Source organism: Hemibagrus wyckioides, linkage group LG01 (genome assembly GCF_019097595.1).
Source record: "Hemibagrus wyckioides isolate EC202008001 linkage group LG01, SWU_Hwy_1.0, whole genome shotgun sequence".
NCBI classification, from domain to species: Eukaryota; Metazoa; Chordata; class Actinopteri; order Siluriformes; family Bagridae; genus Hemibagrus; species Hemibagrus wyckioides.
In genome coordinates, this window is record NC_080710.1 from 13,730,292 (window position 1) to 13,758,259 (window position 27,968).

The 27,968-nt window shown below is 37.9% G+C and overlaps 1 protein-coding gene across 10 annotated transcripts; it reads left to right on the forward strand.

The window, feature by feature from the left end:
• Positions 1-29: 29 nt before the first annotated feature.
• adam15 (ADAM metallopeptidase domain 15) lies at positions 30-27,865 on the forward strand. Of its 10 annotated transcripts, XM_058387275.1 has the most exons (25): positions 30-677; positions 3,830-3,924; positions 11,968-12,044; positions 12,169-12,247; positions 12,839-12,915; positions 14,905-15,109; positions 15,434-15,499; positions 15,797-15,868; positions 16,385-16,554; positions 16,656-16,740; positions 17,041-17,189; positions 18,394-18,571; positions 18,672-18,764; positions 18,897-19,092; positions 19,348-19,456; positions 19,695-19,890; positions 21,056-21,133; positions 21,610-21,721; positions 21,830-21,980; positions 22,508-22,616; positions 23,496-23,564; positions 24,856-24,936; positions 25,703-25,771; positions 25,883-26,055; positions 26,973-27,865. In XM_058387275.1, the coding sequence occupies exons 1-25, from the start codon at positions 431-433 to the stop codon at positions 27,040-27,042; spliced, it is 3,006 nt and encodes a 1,001-aa protein (XP_058243258.1). In that variant the 5' UTR covers positions 30-430; the 3' UTR covers positions 27,043-27,865. The 10 variants fall into 10 exon arrangements, with proteins under 10 accessions (XP_058243258.1, XP_058243276.1, XP_058243285.1 ...); XM_058387293.1 differs by lacking the exon at positions 25,703-25,771; XM_058387302.1 differs by lacking the exon at positions 24,856-24,936.
• The last annotated feature ends 103 nt before the right edge of the window (positions 27,866-27,968 follow it).

The following is a 27,968-nucleotide window of genomic DNA, read 5'->3' on the forward strand; positions in this document are numbered from 1 at the left end:
AATCCCGCCTTGCTGACGAGCACTACAGCGACCTTGTAAACATTTAGTTGAGCCAGAGCAGCAGAGCCACACGCTTGGTTCTACCACAGCGATACGTTAAGATGTGCCACACTGATGAGGAAAGAGTCATGTCCTTTCCCCCAGTTTTTACACTGACAACGTCGGAGACATTTTGAATGGGAAATGACGACTGCATGTGAAGAAGCGAGCACTGGGCCGATCTACAGTGTTCAGTTTGGACCGCAGGCTCAGCAGGTGAAAGGTGTTCACGTCCATTAAATACTTTTTTTTATTTCTCCACCTGCCTTTATTTACGGACAGTGTGTCCCCTAAAGACGTAGCGCACACTCACTCCGACAGCTGGATGCAGTCTTTGTGGGAACCTCTGCTTTTCACTCCTTTCTTTTTCCACCGAATGGAAACCTAGACAATGAGCCACGGGTTTCTTCTTGTGTTTCGGACCCTTGTCACTGTGCTGCTTTTTGAAGGCACCCCGCTTTTAACATTTAGGGCTACACTTACGCAAAGTGTTAACGGCAGGGTGAGTCTACAGCATAAGAGGGCGTGGACTTCAGCTTTACCTGTGGAAGTCTTCAGCACTGATAGAAGGACAGAGACACACAGCCAAGATGATGTGCTGACCAGCACACCAACAATAACTCATTCTGCTCACTCAGGTACGAGTCACTATACGAAATCTTTCTGAAAGAAAATGCACTTCAGGGGTACATCTTTTCTACCTAAGCCCCTTTAAAAAAGATGTTAAATACATACATTGAAAATAAATCTTTTAACGCTTTAACATTTCTAGATACACTACATGCATGTGTCTAGATAAAAGATACACACTGGTACATTTTGTTTATTCTTGATGTTTACTGGTCAGCAACAACGGAAATAACAGTTCAGTTCTGTTTTTTGTTCTCAGAGTGTATAGGGTAAAATTGAGTAAAGAGCCATGTTTACACTCCATAACCAAATAAACAGAGGGCAACATTTTGTGTGAGTCAATATAAAGATAAGATATCATGGGCAACAACAAAGCATGTAATCTTTGCCTGTGTGAATATAGTAGTAGGAAGCCAACTTTAGCCTTCAGTCACAAACATAATTTGCAGACCACAGATGGTCACTCACCCAAACACACACAGCTGCAGACAACACACACATGGATTAGTTCCACAAAACAATTTACAATGACCCTCATTGTAAATGTACCAGCAGTTTAACATGAAAGTAATTATTATTATTTAAGATAAGTACTGATATTGCAGTATATAAGGTCAAAATAGTTGTTCAGCAGCTGACATGGAAAAAGTTGCTAATGCTGTTGTGATTGTAGCTGGCACACAGACACACACATAACATAATGTAGTGTACTTGCTGTGGTCTGCTTTTCACCAGAGAGTAAGCTGCGAAATGTCGTCATGAATTGACAATAACTTTAGCAGAGCTTTGATCTTATATACATTACAAACTGCAATTTCTTGCACCACTATATTATTATTTTTCCTCTTTCAAGCCTTGAGCTCTCAACTGTTTTAAGCAATATTATTTGGAACTGCGTTTTTGTAATGATGAAAGAATCGTATCCTTGGAGTCATCAGATTACATCAGGTTTATACACACTAACTATATGTGATAATACAATAATAATACAGCATGCAATAGATTTGGCCTTCAGGCAGTGAGTATTTTAGCATGGTATATGTTATACAAAGCTGTGCTGTGCTCACAGCTGAAAAAAAAAGTGGAATCCAATACTGAATACAAGATTTTACAATATGCCTCTCTTTGGCTGAAAAATCCTATTACTACCGGCATTACTCTTATGGAAGAATGTTTCTGTATGGGTTCTGCTTTCTCCATTTATTCATGCAGCTCAAATGCATGTTTAAAAATATATAACAGCACTAAAACACATTCAGACCAATCTGCATAAGGCACATTAAGTAGTATGATTAAATTGTTATTAAACCAATGGTGTGTTGAAGAAAAATATTTAATGTGGTGGTATGAACATTGGGAAAAGGACAAAGTGTTTGCAGGTTTAAATCTATATTTCCTTAATCTCAGTATTACAGATGCACACTGAGCTGAAACACACTAGCTACCTTATGTGTATCTCAGGCACCAACAAATCTGGATTGGCCAATGCTAGCTTAGAATAGAAAACATAGAAAACAAAAAACTATAACATCTGGTCACTTCTGATATGTGTATTACCTGTTGTGTGTTCTCTGTAGTAAACAACATTTTAACAAGTTCAAATATCTTGACTATTGTCAAAATGTGCTAATGTTTTTTATTATAAGATTACAATAAAGGAAATATCAGATTATTAAACAAATTTCTAAGCTTAGTAGTAGATAATATTTTGAAGCTTTCAATTTGCTTGTTCTATTGGCAGATTATTTTGCTAATTTTAAGCATTTTAAGAAACAAGCAAAATAATTTGCTAATTGAATAAGAGCGTAGGCTTAAAAATAGTATAATATGCCTGGAAATAGGCTTAATAATATTAGATTTTCTTTATTGTAATTTTATAATAAGAAATAGTAAAGAATTTTGACTAGATTAAGGTACTATTATTTGCTAAGATATAATTTTTACAGTGTAAATTATCTCCAATCCAATGTTCTTCAAGATGTCAAATTAGGCACAAGCACAATGGTGTTAGCACAGAGCAATGAACATGCACACCGAAGGCAAGATAACACCCTGGATGAATCAATTTTGCCGAATATAACTAAATTTAGAAATGCCAAACTATTCTAACCTGCACAAACACCTCCTGCTGTCACTAGCTAGCTGTTATGAGTTCTCTAGCTCAGCAACTGCACAACTCAGTAAGTAACAATACAAATTCTATAACTGACAGTTATTCGTATATTTTCACTAAATCCTGTTTGGGAAGAAAAAACTGTCAGTACTGAATCCATTTCTTCATATTGAGTCTCACTCTGACTCACTCACACTGTCTTCCCCCGGTTGGCTGCTGACTTCTGACTGGTCCTCAGAGGCAGACTTCTGTCATGCTTGAAGTTGCTTGACATATGTAAGCTGCAGAATGATGTATGTGTACAAATATACCACCTATTCTAACCCGATACCCCTGCCACAGTGCTGACAGGATTGTCAGAGAAACTCACAGCAGCTCAGGAACAAATTATAAAGTTTTTTTTTTCCTCCTATAACTCCTATAACCTATAAGATATGATTGTCTTCATTTTTAACAATAATAACACTGTGCACTGTAGCTTTAATGGTACAGTATGTACTGTAGTATGTAGTGTTAATGTTTGCATGTCAACTAGTACATGCTGTTTTTAAAATTCTATTTTGCAGTCAAAATAAACATATGAACACATTGGAAACTGTTACTGTGTTGTAATGGATAAGTACACATTGCTAAGAGGTGGCAGTCAGGTTAAGACTGTTTATAGAGCAAGAATGATGATGTCATTATCGTGACTGGCTGGAGTTCTGTGTCTGGAAGACATCCTTGTGACTGCTGAAGAGCAAAAATAAGATCCCAGCAGTACAAATTGAAAAAATATATATATATACAGAAATATATACACTATTTTGCCAAAGGTTTTGTGACACCCATCCAAATCATTGAATTCAGGTGTTCTAATCACTTCCATCGTCAGAGGTTTATAAAATCATGCGCCTAGGCAAGCGGACTGCTTCTACAAATATTTGTGAATGAATGGGTCTCTCTCAGGAGCTCATTATAGCTGATTCATTATGGCTGACCAATAAGCTATGTAGACAAATAGGTATTTTTTGATATAAGCATGTAATTTTCTCTGTGCCCCTGCAGTGGCAGGTCGTAGCAGAGGAGTTAAGCCATTGGAGAAGACAAGACCTTTTGTGATCATGGATGGACACAGGAGGAGCCTGAGTAACATTTTACAGGTGAGGGAAGAGAGTCACTGCGCTCTACGAGTAGGCACTTATATTATCAACTTTGTGCAGAAATTAACTCTAAACCAGCTTCTAAGGTTAAGCAGGGTGAAGGCTAGCACATGCTTACTGCATTTTTTTTTTTAAAAACTGCTACTCATGCTGAATAACAGGGCAGCTAAACACACTCAGCGGAACATCCTAACTGTTGTCTTTCACATACCTGAGATTACACGCATCCACAATTGACTAGTGTCTCTCTGACTGATAGGGGTATGAGTAATGGTAATCCCTCCCACACACAGAGCAAGACCAATTTTTGCTCTTTACGACTTCGGGCAATAGATGACTGTGGCTTTGTCTGTATTCAAACTTACAGTATTCCCATCACTAGTCAGAATGCGTTTCTGTTTTCTGTCTGCTAGTCATATTTTTCCAAGTGCATTAGATGTTTTATAGACCACCAAATGAGACAGAGAAGAAAATCAGTTTAGCACTGCTTTGTGTGTCTGCTCCAGCAGGATCATCACAGACAGATTTAATCATGCAAGCAATACCTATTCTCTGCTCTCAGTCAAGCAATAGGCAGAGCCAAGATTCTGGTCAGATACTGTCATCAGAAGACAATGTTCACTGTCAGCTGTCATGTGTGAAGCGTCAAGTGTTTTGGATTTAGGAAGCCAGCACTAAAAGCCAACAGATAATTAACAATTACAGTAACAACAAGATTATATAGTATAGTCATATTTGATATTTCTGCCTCTTCTATTATGCAGCCTGCATAGATTATATATACAGATTCTGCTACATATGACATCACATGATTCACAATCTGTAGATATATTATGTGAGGCTTATCAACACATTACAGAATGCTGTTATTGAGCACTGTTATTTTGTCAGTGAACCACACACTACTGTATATATTACACTAAGAAGATTTTAATTTCAACTTAAATGATTCAATTTAATTCTTTTAACAATGGATATTGTTACAAAGCAGCTTTACAGAAATCCTGATAAAGATTTAGATTTAGATTACTAATGAGCAACGATAATGAGCTGCAACTGTGTGGTGCTGTGTGTGGCCTTACAGGACTCTGTACACATAAAGGTACATTATTGATTCTAGATTTTTTTTTGAATCAATGACCTATGACACAGAACTCGAGCCCTAATCACCATTGTCATTGTTGGGATCAGGTTTGCCCGTGTGTTTCTAACTAAGAGTACCACTGTACTCTTGTTCTCTGTGTGTGAGTGTTTGTGTGTGTGTGTGTGTGTGTGTGTGTGTGTGTAGAATATTACAGGATATGATATCAGGGGTCTTCTCAGCTGCACAGGACATGACCATCCCCTCACCATAGCCTCCACTTCCTCTCTTCAGATCAGACTTATTTCAGGAAGTCTCCAGTAAAAAATGCCAGAGCACATGCTTCCTTCCTGCATAGCAGGATGGCAGAAAAAAGGAAACTAGCTAGCAGATCCACCTCTCATCACTCCTTGTTCCCTTTTTAAAAAAAAAGCACAGAGTGAAGACATGACTGAAAAAAGTTTCTGTGCTTCAGGAACTAGACCAGACATTGATTCTAGTTTTCTGCTTAGCTTTAGAGCTCTGTGGAGAGGCAACGCAGGTGTTGGGAGACTCACAAAATCAGACTCACACACATGCCACTTGTCTGTGAGCATTTTAACATCTAAAATTTAGTGTCTAAAAGTTTCTAAGCATTAATTCTTAGCAAGTAAATTTTGATAATTTAGATCTTAGCAAGTAAAATTAGATAATCATAAAAGAAATATAAGATTATTAAACCTATTTTAGACTTTTCAACTACTTTCAAGCTTGAAATCATTTTTCTAGTGGTGGATAATTTTGCTCATTTTAAACATTTGTTTCTTCTAAGAAGCAAAATTATTTGCTAATTATTACAAGAAAATGGAAAGTTTTAAAAGAGGAAAAATGCTTCAAGAGATGTTAAATGTATTGTATATGTATGTACATTGTCTAATGTAATTGTGTAATAGGAAATGCTTCGTAAAACTGACTATATTCAAGATATTAACATTTAGTAAGATGTCAGTTTTTGCGGTGCCTTCTTTGTCATACTTGTAATTGGAAGTTGCCCACATCATTCTTACTCATCTGGGTCTCCATGTTTCAGCATTATCTAGAAACCCATTTCTAAAATGCGGAGGGTGTGTGTGTGTGTGTGTGTGTGTGTCAGTGAATCAGGCTGCTTATGCAACCATGGCAACTGTGGTCTGTTTTTAGATTGTTTTCCAAAAGTGAGGAAAGGTGGGGAGCAATGTGTGTCTGTGTTCAGAGAAAGAGGAAGGGTAGGGTGATGCCATGGGTGTGGGTGTCAATGTGTGGATGTATGTACATATGTAATTTATTAGCCTTTTCTGTTCCTCTCTAACTGACACCCATTCATGAACAAAGTCTGCTCCTTTGGCCCACCCTGTGCCTTTAACAGTTAGTTGCCTGCCGGTGCCAAGTCTGACCTCAGTTGATGTGGAATTAGTTGAGTCCGCTCCCAATTAACCTCTTAATCTCCCAAAGCCTGTCACTGGGACCGAACGTACATTCCTCACTTTGCTCACTTGATACTTCTCTTGTTTGATTTGACTGTAGTTACTGAAGCATTCATATTATATCAAAAGTGTATTAATCACATACACAATTATAAACAGTACAACATGCAGTGAAAATGTTTTCTTGTCTGTCTGTATTATAAAATAGAATTTAATATAATATGGTAAAAAGGGGGGGTAGAATACAATTAAATGAAATAGAATAGGGGAAAAGAGATAAAATAAAAGATAAAGAAAGAAATAAAAGAAAAAGATAAAATAGAATTAGCTGTGCAAAATAAAGTAATGTAAAATGAAATAAAATCAAATTAGCTGTACATTGAACAGAGGAAAATAAATAGGCAAAATATAAATGATGCAGTATATGAGAACGATACAATGGCTAATGATATATGGTAATATGAATATAGAATGATTGTTACCAATGACTTGAAATAAAATGCATATGTGTAAATTGTGAGCTTGTTTAAGTACATAAATATGTAAAAGTATGCTGTGCATGGAGTCTGTGGGTAGTGTGTGTTACAAAGAGTCTGACACAAAGAGTCTGTGTTGTGTAAAGGGTCAGTTGAGGTAGTGTGTGTTGTATGGACAAGTACAGAAAAAGTCCAAGCTCTAGGCGTTTTCCTGGTTGAAGGCCTGAATGGTCTGCGGAAATAAGCTCCTCATTCTCTCTGGTATTCTCTTTATGGAGTGGAAGCACTTCCTTAACCACAACAGAGAGAAGAGTCCATTGTTCAGATGGCTGAGGTCCATGCTTTGGTCCAGCACCCGCTTGCTATAGATGGACTGCAGGTCAGGGAGCTCAGTGCAGATGGTACGCTCAGTGGATCTCACCACTCTATGGAGAGCTCGCCTATCCTGCTTGGTGCTATTCCAAATTACGCTGTTATACTTCCTGATAGGAGGCTTTCATTGGTGCAGATGTAGAAGGTTGTTAGCACCTTTGAGGGCAGTTTAAAGTTCTTCAAGCGTCTAAGATGGTAAAGTCACTGCTGGGCCATCTTCACAAGGGTGTTGATGTGAAAGGACCATGACAGGTCCTGTGTGATGGGAACACACTAGCTGGCGGAAACTATCTCTCTCCTCTGGGGTCCTGATGATTATAGGTGGTTGATGGTTCCTCTTCTGCTTTGTGCCGAAGTCCACTATCAACTCCTTCATCTTGCTGTTGTTCAGGAGGAGATTGTTCTCCTGGCACCATATCTACATTGACAGGCATGCTATAGAAAAAATAAACAGTGCTAGGTTGGTGTGATGTGGTCTGCTGCAATCTGAAAGCCATGTTACCATCATGAAGTTGATTATTATTACACTGAATGTTGTGCAGTGCCCACAAGACAAGTTAATTCCTGTTATCACTTACAATATAGCAGCTATAACCTGCTGTATATCTTCACCAGCCTGTTTTTTCTTTTTATCTAAATTTAAGTAGACAACAAAAAAACTTAGGACTTAAAGTTATGTCACTGAGAAATCAGAAAGTCCTCTGTCCTGAGGTAATGTCCTCTACCACTGAGGAACCTTGAAGGCTTACAAAGCGCTCTTGATACCCAAGTTTCCTTCTATAAATGTCTTAATAAATAAATGTCTTCTTACAGAATTCTTTCCATATCATTGATTAAACATCAAATTATATATGCTTGTATATACAAAGTAAAGAAATTGAGTTGATTCTATAGAAACAATGGCATGTTTGAAGCAGTGCATTAAATCAGTTATATTACATCCTGCATTGTTGTCAGAGCCGTGCTGCTCTAGAAAATTAATCGAAGCTATATGAATAAACTCTGAATAGGCTTATACTGATTTTGACTCATATTCTGGTTTGTCTGAGGCTTGATCTTTCTTAACACCACTGCTTAGTTAAGTGTGATCAAGCACTTAGACTTAGACACACTTCCATTTGGACACACTTAGGGTCTCTGTGCTGTTCCAGTGAAATGCCACACTGCTGATTAGTGAGTGTCTGGGGGTGCAGACACACTGTGTTACTTATCAGCATGACTACTCCTCAGAACATCATTCATTTACCTGCCAGTGTGCTTCAGGAGAAGCACTACAGCTACAGATATGGATGAAAGGATGAAAAGAAATTGGCTGTGTATGATAGTTAGGCTGTTGCTTCCCAAGAGAAAACACAAGGTTTTATCTCTCATTCTCCCATGTTTATAAAATTCTTGAAACATTATGATATGTTGTATAACTGCACATAGTTTTGTGAAAGCCAGGGGAACATCAGAGGCAGGGAGTGGTCTGTTTTTATACTGCAACTGAAAATCTAATTCAAATTTCATAACATTCACTTTTGATCCACAGTGCTAATCAAGGAATATTTTAGCGTAATTAGGATCTAAACCAGCAGTGTCTGGCAGCAGATATTTCGTAAAAGAGACACTGTAGTAATTGTGTGTCTTAATCCTAGCTTTACTGTCTCCATACTGGATTACTTGCTCATAACCGCAAGACCAAACTCACTGTAATGTAATAAACAATAACTGTAGATCTTCTGTTATGAGAGACTGTAAGGAAGACAGATTATTCTCACCCCACATCCGTCCACTAACGTTACCCACTCCCTCTCTAAATTCTTGCTGAGCCTTGCTTATGAACCACACCCAGCATTCATGTGCTGCTGAGGTCATTCCACCAGCTGGAACATGTGTGCAGGGACATTGCATCATGGACAGGAGGTGGGGTGTATGCGCGATAGTGAGCCAGAGCAGTAAAGGGTGGTGCAGTCATCGACGTAAGTGGTTGAGGTCAGAGAGTAGTTGAAATGCTCCAGACAGGCAGGAGATAGCAGTATGAACATGGAGAACAAAAGGCATACAAGGAATGCAATGAGTGAAAAGGTCAAAAAGAAACATCAGGAAGGAGACAGAATGGATAAGAAGTAGAAGAGGAGGGGGGGTAGCTGATGTGATGTGGGAGGCGTTAGCTGCTTAGCATAGTTATGAGTGTGTCATACTGCAATTAGTTCTGTCTCTTGACACCTCTGCTTGTCTTGTGATTACTTTTGAGAGATGCCAGCTCACACCTCTCACTCTTTCACTCATTAACCTTTTTTTGTTTGTTTTTTTACGAGTGTTCTCCTAGCTCCTATACCCCCCCGGTTACCCCAGTTGATTTCCTCTTTCTCTTTTCCTTTGCTTATTCTCGTCATCCATTACCTTGTCCCATGAGAAGGTTCTTGTTTCTCCCGAGCCTTTTTCTTTTCTCAATTGCTGTTCTGTGGTTTAGTCTTATTTCCACCCTTCACATTATTTGCATGGAATCATTAGCTGGCAGTTTGCCTACTTTGCTCAAAGGTATCTTGAATATTTGTGTCTGAGTTCATCCCTGTGAAGTCTGCAAAAATATGGGTGTATCTATCCAATCCATATACAGTACAAACAAAACTACCACTTGGCATTTGTATCATTAAGGCTCTAAGAGTTTTGTTTCTGTAAAGTTTAAAGTCAAATTTATTCAAACAACATAGGAAGTTGAGAGAGCACACTGGCCCTCGACCTCCACCCAATAACTTAATAATGAATCAGACACACAGCTGAGGAAATACCATGCAAAGTTATGCTTTAATTGTCAGTAGCTCCCTTTTCTCTAGGATTATGCTCAATTAAGTGATAACTGTCTGTAACAGTTGCTCATACATCAGCCAAATATATCCAAGTTGTCAATCTTAAGATGAGGTTGTTGAAAGGGTGAGTTTATGCATGATTTAAAACAAAGCAGGTCTAACACTTGTTTTTGTTTTTTTTTGTTTTTTTGAAGAATACTGGAATTGGATTGAAAGCAGTAGGCATAAATATTTACTCTGATAATAGTTACATAGCTTGGATATTGTGTGAGGGGACCATTTATTTGAATCAAGTGAATGTATTTTTCTTCCCCGCTTTCAGTGTATACCTTCTGGTAATTTGCGCTTACTTAAGAACTCTTGTTTTTACCCAAAACACAACACATAACTATTTTAATACTTATCAAGGTAAAGGTGTTGGTTTTTGTAACGTAATTATCAGCACCAATTTCAAAGGTTTAAAAAGTCAAATAGAATGACCATCAGTTTAAATGAATTTAAATCAAATCTTACTGAACGAATAGATAAAAGCTCAGATATATGCCAGGAATAAGTCTTCTGGTGCCTATCAGCCTGGAATATGTGATAATGGAGGTTTTCTTTTGAGATAGCTTTTGTGTGAAGCCTCTGTTCCCATGTGGAGAGAGAGAAGAAAGACAGGAAACAGAGGCGGCTGTGCAGGAGGAAGCAGATGGAGATTTCACTTTTCACCAGTCCTCTGGGGTGGGGTTGCTGGTTATCACTTGTGTATGTGCGTCCATGTTAGTGCAGCTTTATGTCTGTTGCAATCATGCGATCTGGCAGTTTTCCTTCTCTGGCTCCTCTGTGCAGGAAAGAGGCTCGTAAGTAGGGGAAATGTGATTTGTGCAAGCAAGACTCAGGTAAAGGATGTTAGATGATTGTTAAGAGAGTGAAAAGGAAGTGAAGTCTGCTTATAGTGCAGCACCGCCTGCATCACTTAACTCTCCATCAGCAGCAAGATCAGCAGATTTTTTTGTTCTTAATGGTGATGTGTGTGGGGAAAAGAAGTGGATATTAGACATCTCACTAGAGTACACCAGAACTCATCAATGAGTTTAAATCTTTCTAGCAGCTAAAAAAGGACCTGGTTCATTAAAGAGATAGCATTTATGTAGGTTAAGGTGAATAAAGAGGATCGCACTGCCAAGCAATTTATATGTGTATGAACTTCTAAACATTATTTTATGTGCAGAGATATGGAGGGTTTAATTTTTTTTAAAAAAAGTCCTCTTTTGTGAAAATCAAATTACTTTCTGTAAATCTTTAATGTCACTTTACTAGATAAGATGTAGTATTAGAATAATAATTATAAATTACTAATAAAAATAACCAAAAACATGCAACCAGAAATTGCTCAAATTGCACCTGTATTATAAATAAAGTTGTTTAGAAGTGAAATAATAAAAAAAAAATGCACAAAATCCTAATGCAGAAATTCATTCTCATACATAATATATTAGCACTTCCCTGGGTATTTCCAGTAATATGTCATTAGCTTCTATGTTTATAGCATAGCAAATGCAATGTGCTTTTGTTGGATTTCACAAAAGCATTAACGATGCAGGGTTTTAAGCTGGACTCAGCCTTCATGAGGAAAACACTATTATACAAGTAATTTCATGCCAATCTGCTACTAGACATTATACTATGATATTTTACTTAATGCCATGTACAGGATTCTTAATGTTGCAACTGTAATTATATGAATTATATGTATTAATGTGTATACATACACTGTACATACACAATAGGTATATCGGTATATGCATATATTATTTCCTTTTACATTCTTGTAAATAATATAATTCATATAAAATCATTTAACGGTGCCTATCAAGTAATGATTTATTCTTCTGCAGAATGGTCACCCAGACAGACTGCTGTGTGGGCTGCAAGTGGGAGACAGCCTACTTCTGCTGGACCTGGAAAAGAACCAGTGAGTGTGCAATCACTGATATACAGCAGATGAGGGCAATGAATTATTATGTCTATCTTATGTTTCATTTTGTTTATTTATCTTTATTTCTACCACCTCAATCACTGTGATCTGGATTCTGCAGAGAGCTAATGCCTAAGCCGCCTAATGTCTTCTACTACCTGCCAAATGGAGTTGGGGTGTCTGTGGAGGAGAGCCAGGTGGTATGTTCATTTTTATTCATTAATTAATGTGCTCAGTAATTAATGCACTTTATATTCTACAAGGTAAAATGTTTTAATTAATGTTAATATTTTAAAGCAATGCCTTTGGCAGATGTAAAGCTGGTAGCAACTTGCATTTGCAAAGTCAGTGCTGACATTACTCCATTACTCACTGTCCTGAACTGTACTACAAACTGTACACTATGCACCTTACACTCCGGTGCATGCACAGGACTCGTTGAAAACAATCAGATTTACACAGGACTTATTGAAAACACTCAGTTTTTGCACATTTTTAGTATCTATCTATCTATCTATCTATCTATCTATCTATCTATCTATCTATCTATCTATCTATCTATCTATCTATCTATCTATCTATCTATCTATCTACCTGTCTGTCTGTCTGTCTGTCTGTCTGTCCTCACAGACACAGTTTGCTTCTGTCTTGAAAATGCTAAGGCACTTGCCCATGAGTCCTGTGGCATTGAAAGTAGACCATCATGTCTTTGTGTGTCAGATAGATGTAGAGAAGGGACAAGGAAATGGCAGAGGAGCATTAAATATTAAACTACACCTGTTCTCTGTTAGGCTCAGTGTTACTATCATGGCTCTGTGAGAGGGTTCTCCCAGTCCCGCGTGGCTGTCAGCACCTGTGATGGCTTACGGTAAGACTCCTCTCTATAACCACAGTCTGCTAAGCTTTATTAAATTTAGATTATAGTGCTACTGCAGTCATGTTCATATAATAGTCTTAGTCATACCCTATTTAAGGGCGTGCTTCTTCTGAAGCAAAATTTTTAAATAAAATTCTCTAAATTACACTGTACTACTGTCGGAACTCAGAGTCCCCTCCGAGTGGCCATATCACAGGGTGGAATCTTTAACAGTACCAATTTTCTATTATTTTCAACAATCGTACCAAACGAACTCAATAAACAAACAATCAAATACTCAGCCGAAATGAAGGAGATCTCAGTCAGCAGATGAGAAGAAGCAGGTTTCTTTATTCAGAGATGCAGTCAATCACATGCATTTCTGAAGAGAGCAGCTGGTCTAAAAAAAACCCCAAAAAATTCCCTTCTTCTTATACCTCAGACGCCTCATGTCACCCCCTCTTCCAAATTTAAATATTTCTAGAAATTTCCACATTATACTCAATGTATGTATACTTTTAATCCCTCCTTCCTTAATTAACATACTTACTATATTTTCGTATTTGTCCCCATACCGCTCCCTTAGTTAAAACATCCTCTCTTTGATGACATCAAACAACCTTTCGGGTACATGATGTATACAACAATGTGCACGTACGCACGTACCGACCAACTTCGATGTTTTCGATGTGTCAAAATTAGATGTGCTTCAATTTCTTGGAAAACCATACTTCTATTTCTAAGTTTATCTCTTTGTGTATGGAACTAAATGTGCTCCTCTGTTGCCTATTAAGCAATGCTAAAGCTCATAAGATGCCTAGGTTATGTCTGTCTTGGTGAAATTCCCCTTATGTTTGCACTTTTCAGCACAAAAACATCTCCTCTATTTCACCCATCTCAGTACTATTTCTGCCTGATGATTATGAAATTTACAAAAACATTCCCATCTCAGCACTGCTTGATGATTATGAAAGTTACACATGTGCATTAATCAAAAGCTCAAAAGCTCCAAAGCCTGATATTATAAAGGATATATATTTGATATACTTGCATTACTCAAAAGCTTACTATTAATCCGAAGCTAAATAATTTTTGATCGATATTTGGTAGATATTTGATATATGATTGATAACCACTACTTCTATGCAGAGCATTTTAAATCTAGGCTAATGTATGATGTATGATATCTATGTAATTTCTCCGACACTACAACTAATTATTTAGCAAAAAGTCTGCTTGTGACTATGAATGTTAGAGAGACTGAAGATTGTTGAATATAACCTATTAGAAGTAAACACAGTCTATAAATAAGTAATGAAAGGAATATTTTACTGAAGATGAAGTTTAAGTAACCATTAGAAATTCTGTCTCTAGTGCTGAACTAGTACAGAGCTGGTCCTGGTTGTGTGTTGAAAAAGGGTAGTGTTTTCTGGAGAGTGATCCATTCATTCATCTTCAGTAATCACATTATACTGATCCGGGTGGCAGTTGATGCAGAACCTATTCCAGGAACAATAGACATTATGTGTCCCAAGATCACAGTGTGCACATTCAAAGCATATACAACGATCGCCAATCCATGTACAGTCTTATGGTCAAACCATTGACCCTGGAGTTGTGAGGCCAAAAAGCTACCCAACACGTCACCGTGCCGCTCCAGAATTATATACAGAGATATAATTACCCCTTGCATTTTTTCATGCTGGTAAACCATGTGTCTGATCACAACATGGCCTGTAGATCAAGGAACCAGGTCAGCTTAGGGTCAAGACAGGCATTTCTTTCCATGAAATGTAGAGAGTAAAGATGATATTTTAACACATGATTAGTTTAATTATATATATTATAAGTATAAGGAGGTTAATTATTCATCTGCAAACGTATCATTTATACACAAGTATTGGGTTTAGGCCCGTGTGCGTTGATGGTAATATGATCTAACATATAGTGGGGAAGGGGAAATCAATATTAGTAAAGTAACTCTTCTGCTTATCTCTGCAGGGGAGTGATTGTAATCAATGCGAGTTTGAGTTTTGAACTGCAGCCAGAGGAATGTGATGAAGGCATAAGGAGAAGTGGTTGTTCAGAAGAAGAAAAGGACTTGCACACGCTCTACCCAACCCAGCAGCAGAGCTCTGAATCTGGGGGATGTGGTGTTTCTCATACCTTTATACCACCCATCCAGATTATTCCACAAATACACAGGGTGAGAGCTGTGTGTGTGTGTGTGTGTGTGTGTGTAAGAAATTCAGTATTCACATTTTTGTCACATACACAGTTGTATACAGTAGACAACTTGAAATGAAAATGAAATGAAATGAAAATCTGGCCTACTCCTTAGATTGTGCATGTAAATAACTAAATTAAGAAATGATTGATAAATAATAAGAAGCAATAAGAAATAGAATATTTGTGTGTGTGTGTGTGTGTGTGAGAGAGAGAGAGAGAGAGAGAGAGAGAGAGAGAATCATAATCAGAATTTGAAGAGGATCAGTTTGCTGTACACTTTCTTTGTGTTTCTGTTTCACAGACTAAAAGAGATATTCTTTTAGAGACCAAATACATTGAGCTGGTGTTGGTGGTTGATCACAAGGAGGTAAGTGTATGTTTCTGTTACAGTGTGTCTTATACATGTAGTTGTCCAAATATTCACAGCTCACTGTATCATGAAGGGCTTGGCAGTCTACTAGTATTTTGCTTGAACATAATGTCAAAGAATGGTATTCATATATTAAAAAATAAATAAATGAAAAAACATCATGCAGCACAGTAAGCCACATTTGTTACTCCAGCACCATCTACTGGTAGATGGTGTTATCCAGCTGTTACATTTTGTTATCTAATTAAAGACAGTGGTTTAATGTTTTCTTTTGCATACATATCTTTGTCACAGTACCTAAATTATCAGAAGAACAACAAGACTATTATTTATCGCATGCTGGATGTGGCCAACCAGGTAGACTGGGTGAGTTCAGTTGTGGAATTTGTTTTTGTCTTCCCATTAAGTAGAAAGTTTGTTTGTATGTCCAAATAAAAATGCACAGTAACTTAGCACTCTAACCAGCATTCATTAAATGTAAAGAGTATTTAAAAAACAGACAAATCATATTTAAGCATTGATGTTTCAAATTTATAAGGAGGTAGTAAATTTGTGCATCTACTGTGTTTGTATTGGACCTGAATGTATGGTATTATTCTGAATGTATGGCATCATTTGCTATGTTACCACTGACATAGAGTAGTTTTAACAAATTTAAACAAAAGGCCTTTTGAACAGAAAAAATAGGTATTTAGTGATGAGACTGAATTCTTCTTGATTCTGGATTCTTGTGTTTTATGCCACATAAAACCCAAGTTCTCCTCAGTTCAGAGTTAGAGTAAAATCAGCTTAAAAACAGGTCTAAAACTCTGCAATACAATATTATGTGATTTAAGCTATTCAAATGTGGTTGAAGTTTTCTTTTTCTGTCCTGTGTTCCAGTTCTATCGGCCACTGAATGTGCGAGTGGCCCTAGTGGGGCTGGAGATCTGGAGTGATCAAGATAAAATCCTGATAGATAAGAGCCCCAGTGACACACTCAGCCGGTTTTTGGACTGGAGGAACAGAGAGCTGCTGCCACGACTACGTCATGACAATGCACAACTAATCATGTAGGTTCTGATCATTTTGTGCTTGGAAGGCATTGTGTTAGTTCAAACAATATATGTAACAGTGTACAATGTTACAGCTGTAATTTATTGACATTTTTAAGGGGTGAATCATTTGATGGCACAACAGTTGGCATGGCCTCTCAGTCTTCCATGTGCACCAAAGACAGATCTGGAGGAGTTAATGTGGTGAGACTTTGCTATTTAGTGATTTTCAATGGTTTATAATGACAAACACATTCAAAGGTATTTGCATTTTAGAAGCTGGAGAGCTTCCATCTGTTATTTCACAGTTACTGAGAGACTGCTGATATGCTGGTAGTAAACAGTGTACCATGTTGTTCTCCTAGGCAGTGTGCGATGGTTCTGGAACTGCTCATCATTGTTTATCACTGTCAGTCAGTGTGACATTTGCAATACTGAAAAAAAAAACAAGAAGTGAGATAGCACATACCAGAACAAGTTCCTCACCATTTTTTTATGCTGTAGGATCATCTGGTAAGTGTGCTTGGGGTTGCATCCACAGTGGCGCATGAGCTCGGCCATAACCTGGGCATGAACCATGACACAGCTGAGCGCCGCTGTCAGTGCCAGAATGAACGACGCCTTGGAGGCTGTATCATGGAGCCATCCACAGGGTGAGTGCTTCTTGAGAAGATAAGTGAAGGAAAGGTATATAACAATTACATTAGATGACTATCCATCAAATATTAAATATCAAACTAGAAAACTGCTTACAGCTTCAGAGTTGAAATAAATAGGATGACATTACACTGTATGAGCAGTTAAAGTATTCAACAAATTGGGTAGATTTGGAAACTGAAAACTAGCTCGTTATTAGGACTACTGTAAGCAGTCAGTGGGATATCACAAAGATGAGTGACTAAATATTCCTAGGAATGATGTGGAATTATTATTGTAACCAAATTGAACTGATTTAGGTCTTGATTTAGATTTTAGAATTGATCAAGTCAGGGTCAAGGTCACAGCAAGGTTAAATGCATATGTAGACCCCTGACTGTCACACCCATATATGGGTCTTCCACTATCTGTTGCCACAATGTTGGAAGAAATTGTATTAAATGTCTTTGTATGCTGTAGCATTACAATTTTCCTTCATTGGAACTAAGAGGCCCAAACTTGTTCCAATATGAGAATACCCTGTGCACAAAGCAAGATCCATGAAGACATTGTTGGCTAAAGTTGGATTGGAAGAACTCGAGTGGCCTGCACAGATCCCTGACTTCAACCCTGCTGAACACCTTTGGGACGAATCACAACACTGAATATGTTTCAGGTCTTCTCACCCAACATCAGTGCCTGACCCCACTATTGCTCTTGAATGAGCAAAATTTCACAGTCACACTCCAAAATCTAATGGAAGGCCTTCCTAAAAAGTACAGGTTATTATAACAGCAAAAGTGGGCACAAACTTGGAATAGGATGTTCAACAAGCACAAATGGGCGTGAATGGTCAGGTTTCCACATACATTTATATATTGTAAGGATATTAGAGGCATGTAAATTAATAACAAGGAGGATTAGATATGTTGTTAACAGTGGCATCCCCATTGTGGTGTTATCTATTTGTTGTTCAAGTGAGATGTCCTGTGTGATGTGTGATATTTTTCAAGGAATGCAAAGCATCTTAATGTATTTTTATATTAAGAGTAACTATTCTAAATTTCCCTATAGTTTTATTATAGTGTACCATAACACCTACTGTTGAAATAGACACAAAAGTAAAGGTATACTGAGGAAGCTAGATACATCTATCTGAAGGTTCAACATTATTAGACGATAAGCCTTCTCCTCCCTAAACCATGTGTGTTCTGTTCACAGGTTCATGCCAGGTCAGCTGTTTAGCAGCTGTAGTGAGAAAGATCTCTCTCTGAGCCTGATGCATGGTGGTGGCATGTGTCTTTTTAATGTGCCTCAGCCGGAAAAGATGCTGGGAGGGCCACGCTGTGGCAACCTGTATGTGGAGAAGGGAGAGGAGTGTGATTGTGGACTACTTGATGTAAGAAACTGTATTAATCTGTAGACACTCAACTAATTTTATCTAAAGAAGAATGTGCTTTTTAAGTCTCTGAAGTATTGCTTTGTGTGTATATGTGCAGGAATGTTTTGATCCGTGTTGTAATGCCAGCACTTGTAAGCTAGTTCCAGGTGCCCAATGTTCCTCTGATGGTATTTGCTGTGAGAACTGCAAAGTATGTATGAGTTTGTTTTTTTAATTCATACATGATTGGTGTTCTTAACTAATGCTGTAATAATAGCTTTTATTAATCTCTCTGTTTCTCTTATCTCTTGCTTGCTTGCTTGCCTTTGCTCTCTCTTGTCAGCTGCGTGTTGCTGGATCATTGTGTCGAGAGCCTTTGGGAGAATGTGATCTACCAGAGTACTGCACTGGTGCCTCCCCACACTGCCCACCTAATGTGTTTCTTCAAAATGGTGAAACATGTCAAGATGGCACGTCTTACTGCTACAGCGGAGTGTGTACCACTATTGATGAGCAGTGTCATATGCTGTGGGGTACCAGTAAGTGAAACCTGTTCGCTTATTTAATTTTCCCTTATTTATTTAGACGTCATAAAATAAACATCAATAATAAAATTTTTACTAAAAATTAAAGTGCCTAATACTTTTTGCACAGTACTGTATATGTCACAAATCTGTTTCTGGCATAATCTCAACCTGATAATTGCATTTCAAAGGGGTTTCATCTGGTTCCTGTATAAATTATTGCTGTCTGTTATTGGCATTAGAAATAATTTGTGTTTGTGGTTTTCTCAGACTCCACCCGTGCTCCTCCAGTCTGCTTCTCCTCTGTTAACAAACAGGGCAACATGTTCGGCAACTGTGGCCAGATGCCTAATGGCACTTATATACCCTGCTCAAATGGGTATGTGTCCTCAAGTACGCAACTCTGCTTGAATAGTTTCTAACAGATCATAGCTAAAAATAAAATACAGTCAGAGTGTTTTAATTTGCTGCATATGTGTTGAAGAAGAAGAACAGAAGAGAGAAGAATATTAGTTTGTTTGTTTTTTGTTAGGTGAATGAAATTATGACAGTTATGAATGCTTATAAGTGGTGTGTGTAGGAATGCTGTTTAAGTCTGTGTTTTATTCTCTTTCCAGTGATGTACAGTGTGGTAGAATCCAGTGTCAGGGTGGCAGTGATCGCCCACTGATAGACTCAAATGCAAAGATTCTGACAACCAAGGTAAAACTGAACCACAGTGAATTTACCTGTCGAGGGGCATATTTCCACATGGGTGATGATGTCTCCGACCCAGCCATGGTAGCTCAGGGCACTGCATGTGGTCCTGGCAAGGTCAGTGTTTTCACATTGCAGCTGCACAAACATACACATGTTTATATATACTTTCAATATATCTAATATATATAAAACATATAATATGCTCATTGCTAGTAAACTTCATGTTTACTGTAGAGGCATTTTGGTCAAATGATTACATGAATAGTTATATGATTATAGTATGAATAGTTGTCTATATTAAAATGCACCTTGTGCCTTGTTGAATTATTTTAGCAAAGCACCTGTTGGCAGCATTGGATGGTTTCCACTTTCAATTTGTTAAATAAATATACAGTGCTGTGAAAAGGTTTTTGCCCCCTTCCTGTTTTTTTTTATTTTTTCACATATTTGTCACACTTAAAAGATTCAGATCATCAAGCAAATTTTAATATTACACAAAGATAATGCAAGTAAATACAAAATGCAGTTTTTAAATGATGATTTCATTTATTAAGGGAAAAAAAGCTGTCCAGACCTGCCTGGCACCACGTGAAAAAGTAATTGCCCCCTAAATATCAACTGCAATCAAGCGTTTGCGATAACTGGCAATGAGTCTTTCACATCACTGTTGAGGAATTTTGGCTCACTCTTCTTTGCAAAATTGTTTTAATTCAGCCACACTGGAGGGTTTTCGAGAATGAATGGACTGTTTAAGGTCATGCCACAGTATCTCAGTTGGATTTAAGTCACTGTTCGAAGTTTTCTCCATTTGTGGATAATGGCTCAGACCGTGGTTCGCTGGAGTCCCAAAGCCTTAGAAATGGCTTCATAATTCTTTCCAGTCTGATACATATCAACTATTTTGTTTCTCATCTGGTCTAGAATTTCTTTAGATCGCGGCTGAGTTAATGAAATTTAACTCAGCTTTCTAAAATAATGTGGTTAACCACATTTCTTTCATGATTTAACAGGAGGGGGCAATTAATTTTCCACATAGGGCCAGGTAGGATTGGACAGCTTTTTTTCCCTTAATAAATGAAATAATAATTTAAAAACTGCATTTTGTATTTACCTGCGTTATCTTTCTGTAATATTAATATTGTTTGATGCAAAAAATATGCAAAAAATGAAAAAAAAAAACAGGAAGGGGGCAAAAACCTTTTCAAAGCACTGTACTATAATGGCACTGCAGTAATGTATATTATTTACTGTAATATGAATATGCTATTTGTTTCTTCAGTTGTGTTTAGATCAGCACTGTCAGGACGTGTCTATCCTTGGTGTTGAGGAGTGTCGTGAGAAGTGCAACGGCCGTGGGGTGAGATGTTCACACTTGCAGCTCTGTTTTTTTTCTATAAAAGTATGATTTTGGTTGACTTTTCAGTTCCGATTAACTTTGAGTTAATCTGATTAGCTTTTGGCAATGTAAATATTCTTTAAAATGCTTTCCTAGGGTACGGTGGCTTAATGGTTACACCTTGCACCTCTGTGCATGCTGTTTGCATGTTCTTCCCGTGCTTCAGGGGTTTGCTCCGGGTACTCTGGTTTCCTCCTCCATACCTTGTAGGCTGATTGTCATCAGAAATTATCCTTACTGTGTGAATGGGTGTTAGGGTATGTGTGGTATGTCTGTGTTCATCCATGGTGTCCCCTGTGTTGTTTTGTTAAACTAATATTTAACACTATTCATATTCTTAGCTAAACCTATAATACTGATAGCAGCCTGATATATGAAGCAGATACCAAGAGGCATTAACAATTCCTTATCTGTCATTTTTGCTTCTCCATGTGTAGGTGTGTAACAGCAATAAGAATTGTCACTGTGATGTGGGCTGGGCTCCACCAGACTGTAAATACTCAGGGACAGGAGGCAGTGTGGACAGCGGCCCTGTGCAAAAGCCAAGAGGTATCAGATTGCATGTCTTCAAATCTGTTTGATTTTAAGTAAACTGTATATTTCTTTAAATATAGCCTTTGTGTTTTAATGTATCTGTATACATGTGTTTGTGTGTAGATTCCAATCCCATTAGTGTGGCTCTACTGGTCATCTTTTTGTTCGTGCTGCCAGTGATACTAATATTCCTGGCACTCCGCTTCCCTCGATGTCGCCGAAGGATCTTATGTTTCAATAACACACCCTTCAACAAGGCCAGACAGCCCAGCCGGTAAGAGAGAAAGAGAGAAATGCAGTCTTCATATGCTGGATTTGTCTTAACAAGCTGGTGATTTCATATTTGCTTTTACTAACAAGGAGATTTTTTTGACTCCCACGTTTCTTTGTTTTACCCATAACACAGTAATCTCTCTGTGGCTCATATTGAAAATTGCATGAATCCACCAGAGGAACACTTTGAGAGGTATTTGACTAGTATGTGCAGTAATGTTAGTTATGTTGAACATTACTGCACATATGTGTATGTAGTGTAGTGTGTTACAGGTAGATACTGTGTGCTTTATATGAATTTGTTCTATAAATAAATAAATAAATAAAGTGAGCAGTGTAATGGCTACAGTGCAGTATGTACTGCTAGAATCACTTGTAAAAAAATATCTGAGGTTTGTATTGAGGCATGACTCTTCAAAAGCATGTCATTTTGATTCTGCTATAAGCGTAATAGTACAGCAACCTTTGCTAGTTCATTTTCACTTGGTGTAAATTCAGTAGTGCTGACTGGGTCTGTGTTGTTTACAGAACTCCTGCCACTGAGCGAGTGAACGCACATAATGGAGAGCAGATCTTGCCACTGAGGTACCAGTGGACCCCGCAGAATGACATCCCACTCACACGAGCCATTAGTAAGGTACAAGGTGTTACTTCTCTCTTCGATCTGATTGAACAGAACAAAATGCAACCTGAGGTCAGTTATGACCTATGCAAAACAAAAAACTTTTTTTTAAGAGAAAGAAAAGCATGGTCCAGAGAAGAATCATTATAAGGGATCTTATATCTTATAGGGGAGGGATATAGTAAGATTAACTTTTATATATTAATTGAAATTCTGTTTAGTGCAGTTAACACTGCCTAAACCTGTTTATAGTAACATGTAATAGTTTGTTATACTTTTGAAATCTGTAAGTCTTAAGAGGTTCAATTAAATTTTTTCCTTTTAGTCTGTTTCTATTGTATAATCCTCTCAAATGAACTGGCACTTGAATAATTAAACAAAGAATGGTTTTGCAAAGCATCTTTAAATGGATGCATCTAACTGTGATGCTCCCAGAATCTCATACTTGCCCTGCAGACACTGACTGTAAGACAACAGGACTATATATATATATATATATATATATATATAGTCTTAAGTGACAGTTACAACACTTGTTTCCAGCTTGTATTTATTTTTCTTTTAGGGCTACATGGAGTAGCTGAAACCACAGACTCAGCATGACCGCTTTATAGGAATTATAAATACCTCATATCTCACTTCCCACAGCTGCTTCCACATTTTTCACACATCTGTAAAGCACTGCTCAATGGTTCTATGTAAAATGCACTATATTGCTTTTTTTTTTAACTCACTTGCTTATAACTGAAACTTACTGGCACTCAATATTTAAAGAACATGCACGAATGTGCTGTGCTGTCTGCCTGTCTTCTACCTCTCCCTTCACCCCCCCACCTCTCTCTCTCTCTCTCTCTCTCTCTCTCTCTATCCATCTCTCTTTCTGTCTGTGGTTAGGCTCAGACCAGGCCTGCTCCACCTACTAAACCTCTTCCACCTGATCCTGTCTCTAAACAGCCTCTCCAGGTAAACTGTCCTTCTCTAGAGAGATTACTGGAGAAAGACAGGACTCCACATTTCTTACTCTTATTCACAGTCCAGGTCATCCATATACTCTATATTGATTAAACAATTTGTGATGCTTAATACTGTGCTTAATGCAATGAAAATTGCTCTTAAAAGTAAATTAGTTTCCATTGGTGTAAATATTTTAAAATTCATGACACTTTTTATATGTAATTATTTCCTTTTTTATTTATGTTCTCATCGGTGGAACTCATGTGCCTTAACACAATGATAAGAAACTTCTCCATTTTGCAGTTTACAGAGCAGAGAGACCGCAGTCCTGTGCTAATGCTGCTACTTGCTCACTAGTTTGAATACTGAATACAAAGGTCAAAGAGCACCAACTAACCACTATGTAAACGCTTCTTCCAAGCAAAAACACAGCACTCTACATGCACCTCTGCAGGGTGATCAGTCCGTGGGTTTCAACCTCATAGCCTTGAGATTTTTTTTTTATGTCATCGCTCTGGGAGAACCCTTAATATTTCGGTATGTAACTTTACAGTCTACGCAGATCCCAGGAAGGTAGAACTGTGAACACTACTTTTCATAAATGTAGATATGGCTGAATTATGAAGAAATCTTATTTATGCGTGTTATGTACAATGGAACAGATATGCCTAAAAAATAGATAGATGGATGGATAAACAAACAAACGTCCTTCTGTGGGGTGGAACATTTCCCAATAAATGAAAGCTAATGCTGCATTCATGACCATGCATTGGATTTACTTCCCAGTTCCAATTTCCAGTTTCCTAGTTCAGATTCCTGACTTCCCAATTCCAATTTCATGTAACGCTGCAAAGTCAAGAAACTGGGAATTTAGATACTGAGAAATAAAAAATGAAGCTGGAAAATTAGAAAATGAAATCAAGAAGTTGGAAACTGAAACCTGGTAGTTACTGTAAAGTACTGTTCAATGCATTAAAATGCATTAAGTTTGGCAGTTGTACATTTTGGCTGAGATGTGTCTGAGAGGTGGAACTGATGTAGCCTTCTTGAAGAAGAAGTAAAATGTCATCAAGGTTTCAGAACAAGATCAGTCTTCTTGACTTGACCCCTTAGTGTAAGGATAAGCATGTTAATACTAAATAGAAATAATACTAAAATAGCATATGGGCTTTTTTAATGGCCTGGATTTGTGTATTGCGTATCTGAAGCCTCTCTGCTCTGTTCCTAATGTGAACTGATCCATATTATATTCAGTTACTTCTAATAGTGTATATGCATAATGCTTTTTCTGTTGCCGCAGTCGGCAGGGCAACGGCCTGCCCCTCCCAACAAGCCCCTCCCTCCTGACCCTGCCCCCTCAGAGAGCAAGATGCTGCAAAAGGTAGAGACGGGTTATATAAACGCATGACCTCCTGTTCCCGTGCTTCAGCGCAGACCACCTCACCTCCCGTTTTGACAATATCACCTGCTTTTCGTCTCGAGCCTGTTCTCCAGTGTTGTGTAGCTTGTGTCTGAGTTCTGTGTGCCAGTGCATGCGTTCTGTAGCTTGATTATAATTTAGGAGCGCTGGGTATAAATCAGATTTTTTAAGGCTGGGTTTCTTAGCAGCAAATCGATAAGATTTTTTACTGTCTTCTTAAAAGACAAAACAGATGATTCATTTTTGAATTTTGGCTTTCAGTGAGAAACCCTGCTTTAAGAGTATTCATTTGCTGCAGGTCTTGCTGGTTGTCATTCATATAATTAAATTATTTTGTTTACTGTATAGGGAGACAGAGTAAGTCAAAAAAACATGCGAGCATACATAGATAATTATTAGGCTGCCATCTCTTAATAACCTCTTCACTAAACTGCCTAAATTAATGTCATTTGGAATACATATTGAAACCTTAACACTTGCTCTGTCACCTTTTACAGGTCATGTGGTTGAAAATTAATTTAACTAAGCTTACATGCATCATGAACATGAATCAAGGGTATGTGTTAGTAGCTCTCCTTGAGTGCAGGATTTAAGCATGGCTTGTGATTCTCTGTGATTGATTTGGGATGGATAATTGTTGTGACAGGAAGTGGTGGTCGTGAGAGGAGGTATTTGGTTTCATCCGTATTTTCTCTGTTAATCTCCTGCATCTTTAATGGATCTCCAGTTGAAGGTGACACGACCGGCTGCACCAAGCAAGCCTCTCCCCCCCGACCCTGTACTGTCTGACAGACAGGTACCAACAGCTGCAGGCCTGCAGAGAGACGGTCCTCAGGCTCTGCACTAGTCATCTTTTTATCGTCCATGAACAGCATATTGGATTCTTATATTTACTCTCCTATTGCAGAGCCAGAAGCAGATTCCCCCGAGACCTCCAGTTCCCAGGAAGCCTTTGCCTGCAGACCCCTCTGGTTACCCTGCTCCTCTGCCGCTGCTGCCCCCCTCTGAGCCATCAGGACATCACACAGCTGCTGCTGCTTCTGCCAGCTTCAGGCCTTCTGCTGCTGCTGTTCCTGCAAGGTGTGCATGCTAGCCGAGTTTGTGTCTGTTCATTCAGCAGTAGTATGTGAGGGCTACTGGAAATGAAAAAATGTTTAAGAGTCCATATTGTACCTTTTGTAACTTTTCACTCTTAAATAATCAATGCCACTTGATACAGAATGTAAACATGTCATTCATCGGATTTTTGTATATTTTCAGATATGCAAAATGTATCGCACATTCAAATTACATTTATTTCTTCTGTAAAATATGTGTTTTTTACAGTGCCTATACGCTAACTGTCAACTTTATTAGGAACACCTGTACACCTGCACACTTTCATGCAGTTATCTAATCAGCCAGTCATGTGCCAGCAGTGCAATGACACAAAATCAGCACATACAGGTTAAGAATTCAGTTAATGTTCACATCAAAGAAAAAGAAAAACAGCAGAACATTAACTGAAGCTCTTGACCTGGTTCTGTATGATTTTATTCATTATGCATTGTGCTGCTGCCAAGTGATTGGCGGATTAGATAATCAAATGAAGGTTCGGGTGTACAGGTGTTCTTAATAAAGTGTATATATATAAGGTGTGTATATATTGAGCATATAGTGAATTGGAAGCTATTTGAAATACACATTTCCATTTATGTTGCAGAAGGCTTACAACAATGTATTCTTGTATGAAGGAAAGTCAAAAAGTGAAATTTTATCATTAGTTTAATGTCAAAGTCAAAGAAGCTTTATTGTCACTTCAACCATATATAGCAGATGCAGTACACAGTGAAGTGAAACAACGTTCCTCCTAGACCAGAGGTGCTACACATAACACAGACAAAGTACAGTGACGCAGACAAACATAGAACAATGTGGACCATCTGCAACCTTTCTTGTAAATGTTAAAATGTGAATATATATAGGAACAGTGAATTTATTTTTTCTCTTTTATTTAGACGTCCCCTGGCACCCCCAATTAGGGCAGCACATCAGCCCAGGAAGTTCCACACACCTCCCCAAGTGTAAAAAGTGGGCACTGCAATGCATAATCTGTGTGCTGTGACCTGGTAGAGTGCTGAGGATTGACACTGTTCTAAGTGCACTGACCAAGAGAGACTCTGACAGCGGAACCAATGCCACGCACTTGAGCAAATTTGTCTATATGGAGTCCTCAAGTTCATTTTAAAAATAAACACAAAATTATTATCCAGTCAATGTGTTGATAATGAAGAAAAGCTTAGACACTTCAGATGTTACCTGATCAAGTCCTCTGTAATGTGCTAAACAGAGTTCTGTATTTCTGTGTGTCATCACCAGCCACTTTGGTGATGAGCGGCTGTAGGTTGAACATAGGTTAAGAACCAATGTTCTGCAGTCAAAGGGCTTGAAATCTACCCTGAACTTCCAGCCAGTAACAAGGATTTTGTAGCTAAACTTGATATAGCAGTAGCTATGGACTACTGATTCAGAAATTATCCAGATGGTTTGTTGATACTGTCTTGAAGCACCGTGATAACCTTGAGCAAGCTACTTAATGTGTGTGTGTCTAAGGAAATTAGAACTCTGTTAATTTTGTAATTTTTATGCAAGATATGTAAAGAGGATTGAACTTATTGTACTGTGGAGCCCAGGCTGTTCTATATGGCACTTATCTCAGTGTATAAATCTCACATGTCTATCACTCAAGAAACAACGGTCAATAATTTTTGAAACAGGAAAAAATTTGATGCTGCTGGTCTGGACTCTTTGCCTTTTGTAAATAATGAAAGTGTGAGGGGGATGTCATTGTTTATTTTGCAAAATACAGTATTTTTATGCAATAAACATGGAACCAGTTTTTAAAAATTGATTAATTTGTATTATTTGCACTCACACATAGTGATTTTATTGAGCATCTAAAAGCACATTTGACTGATTTGGCATTAAATGTCTGATGATACTATTTGTCCTCC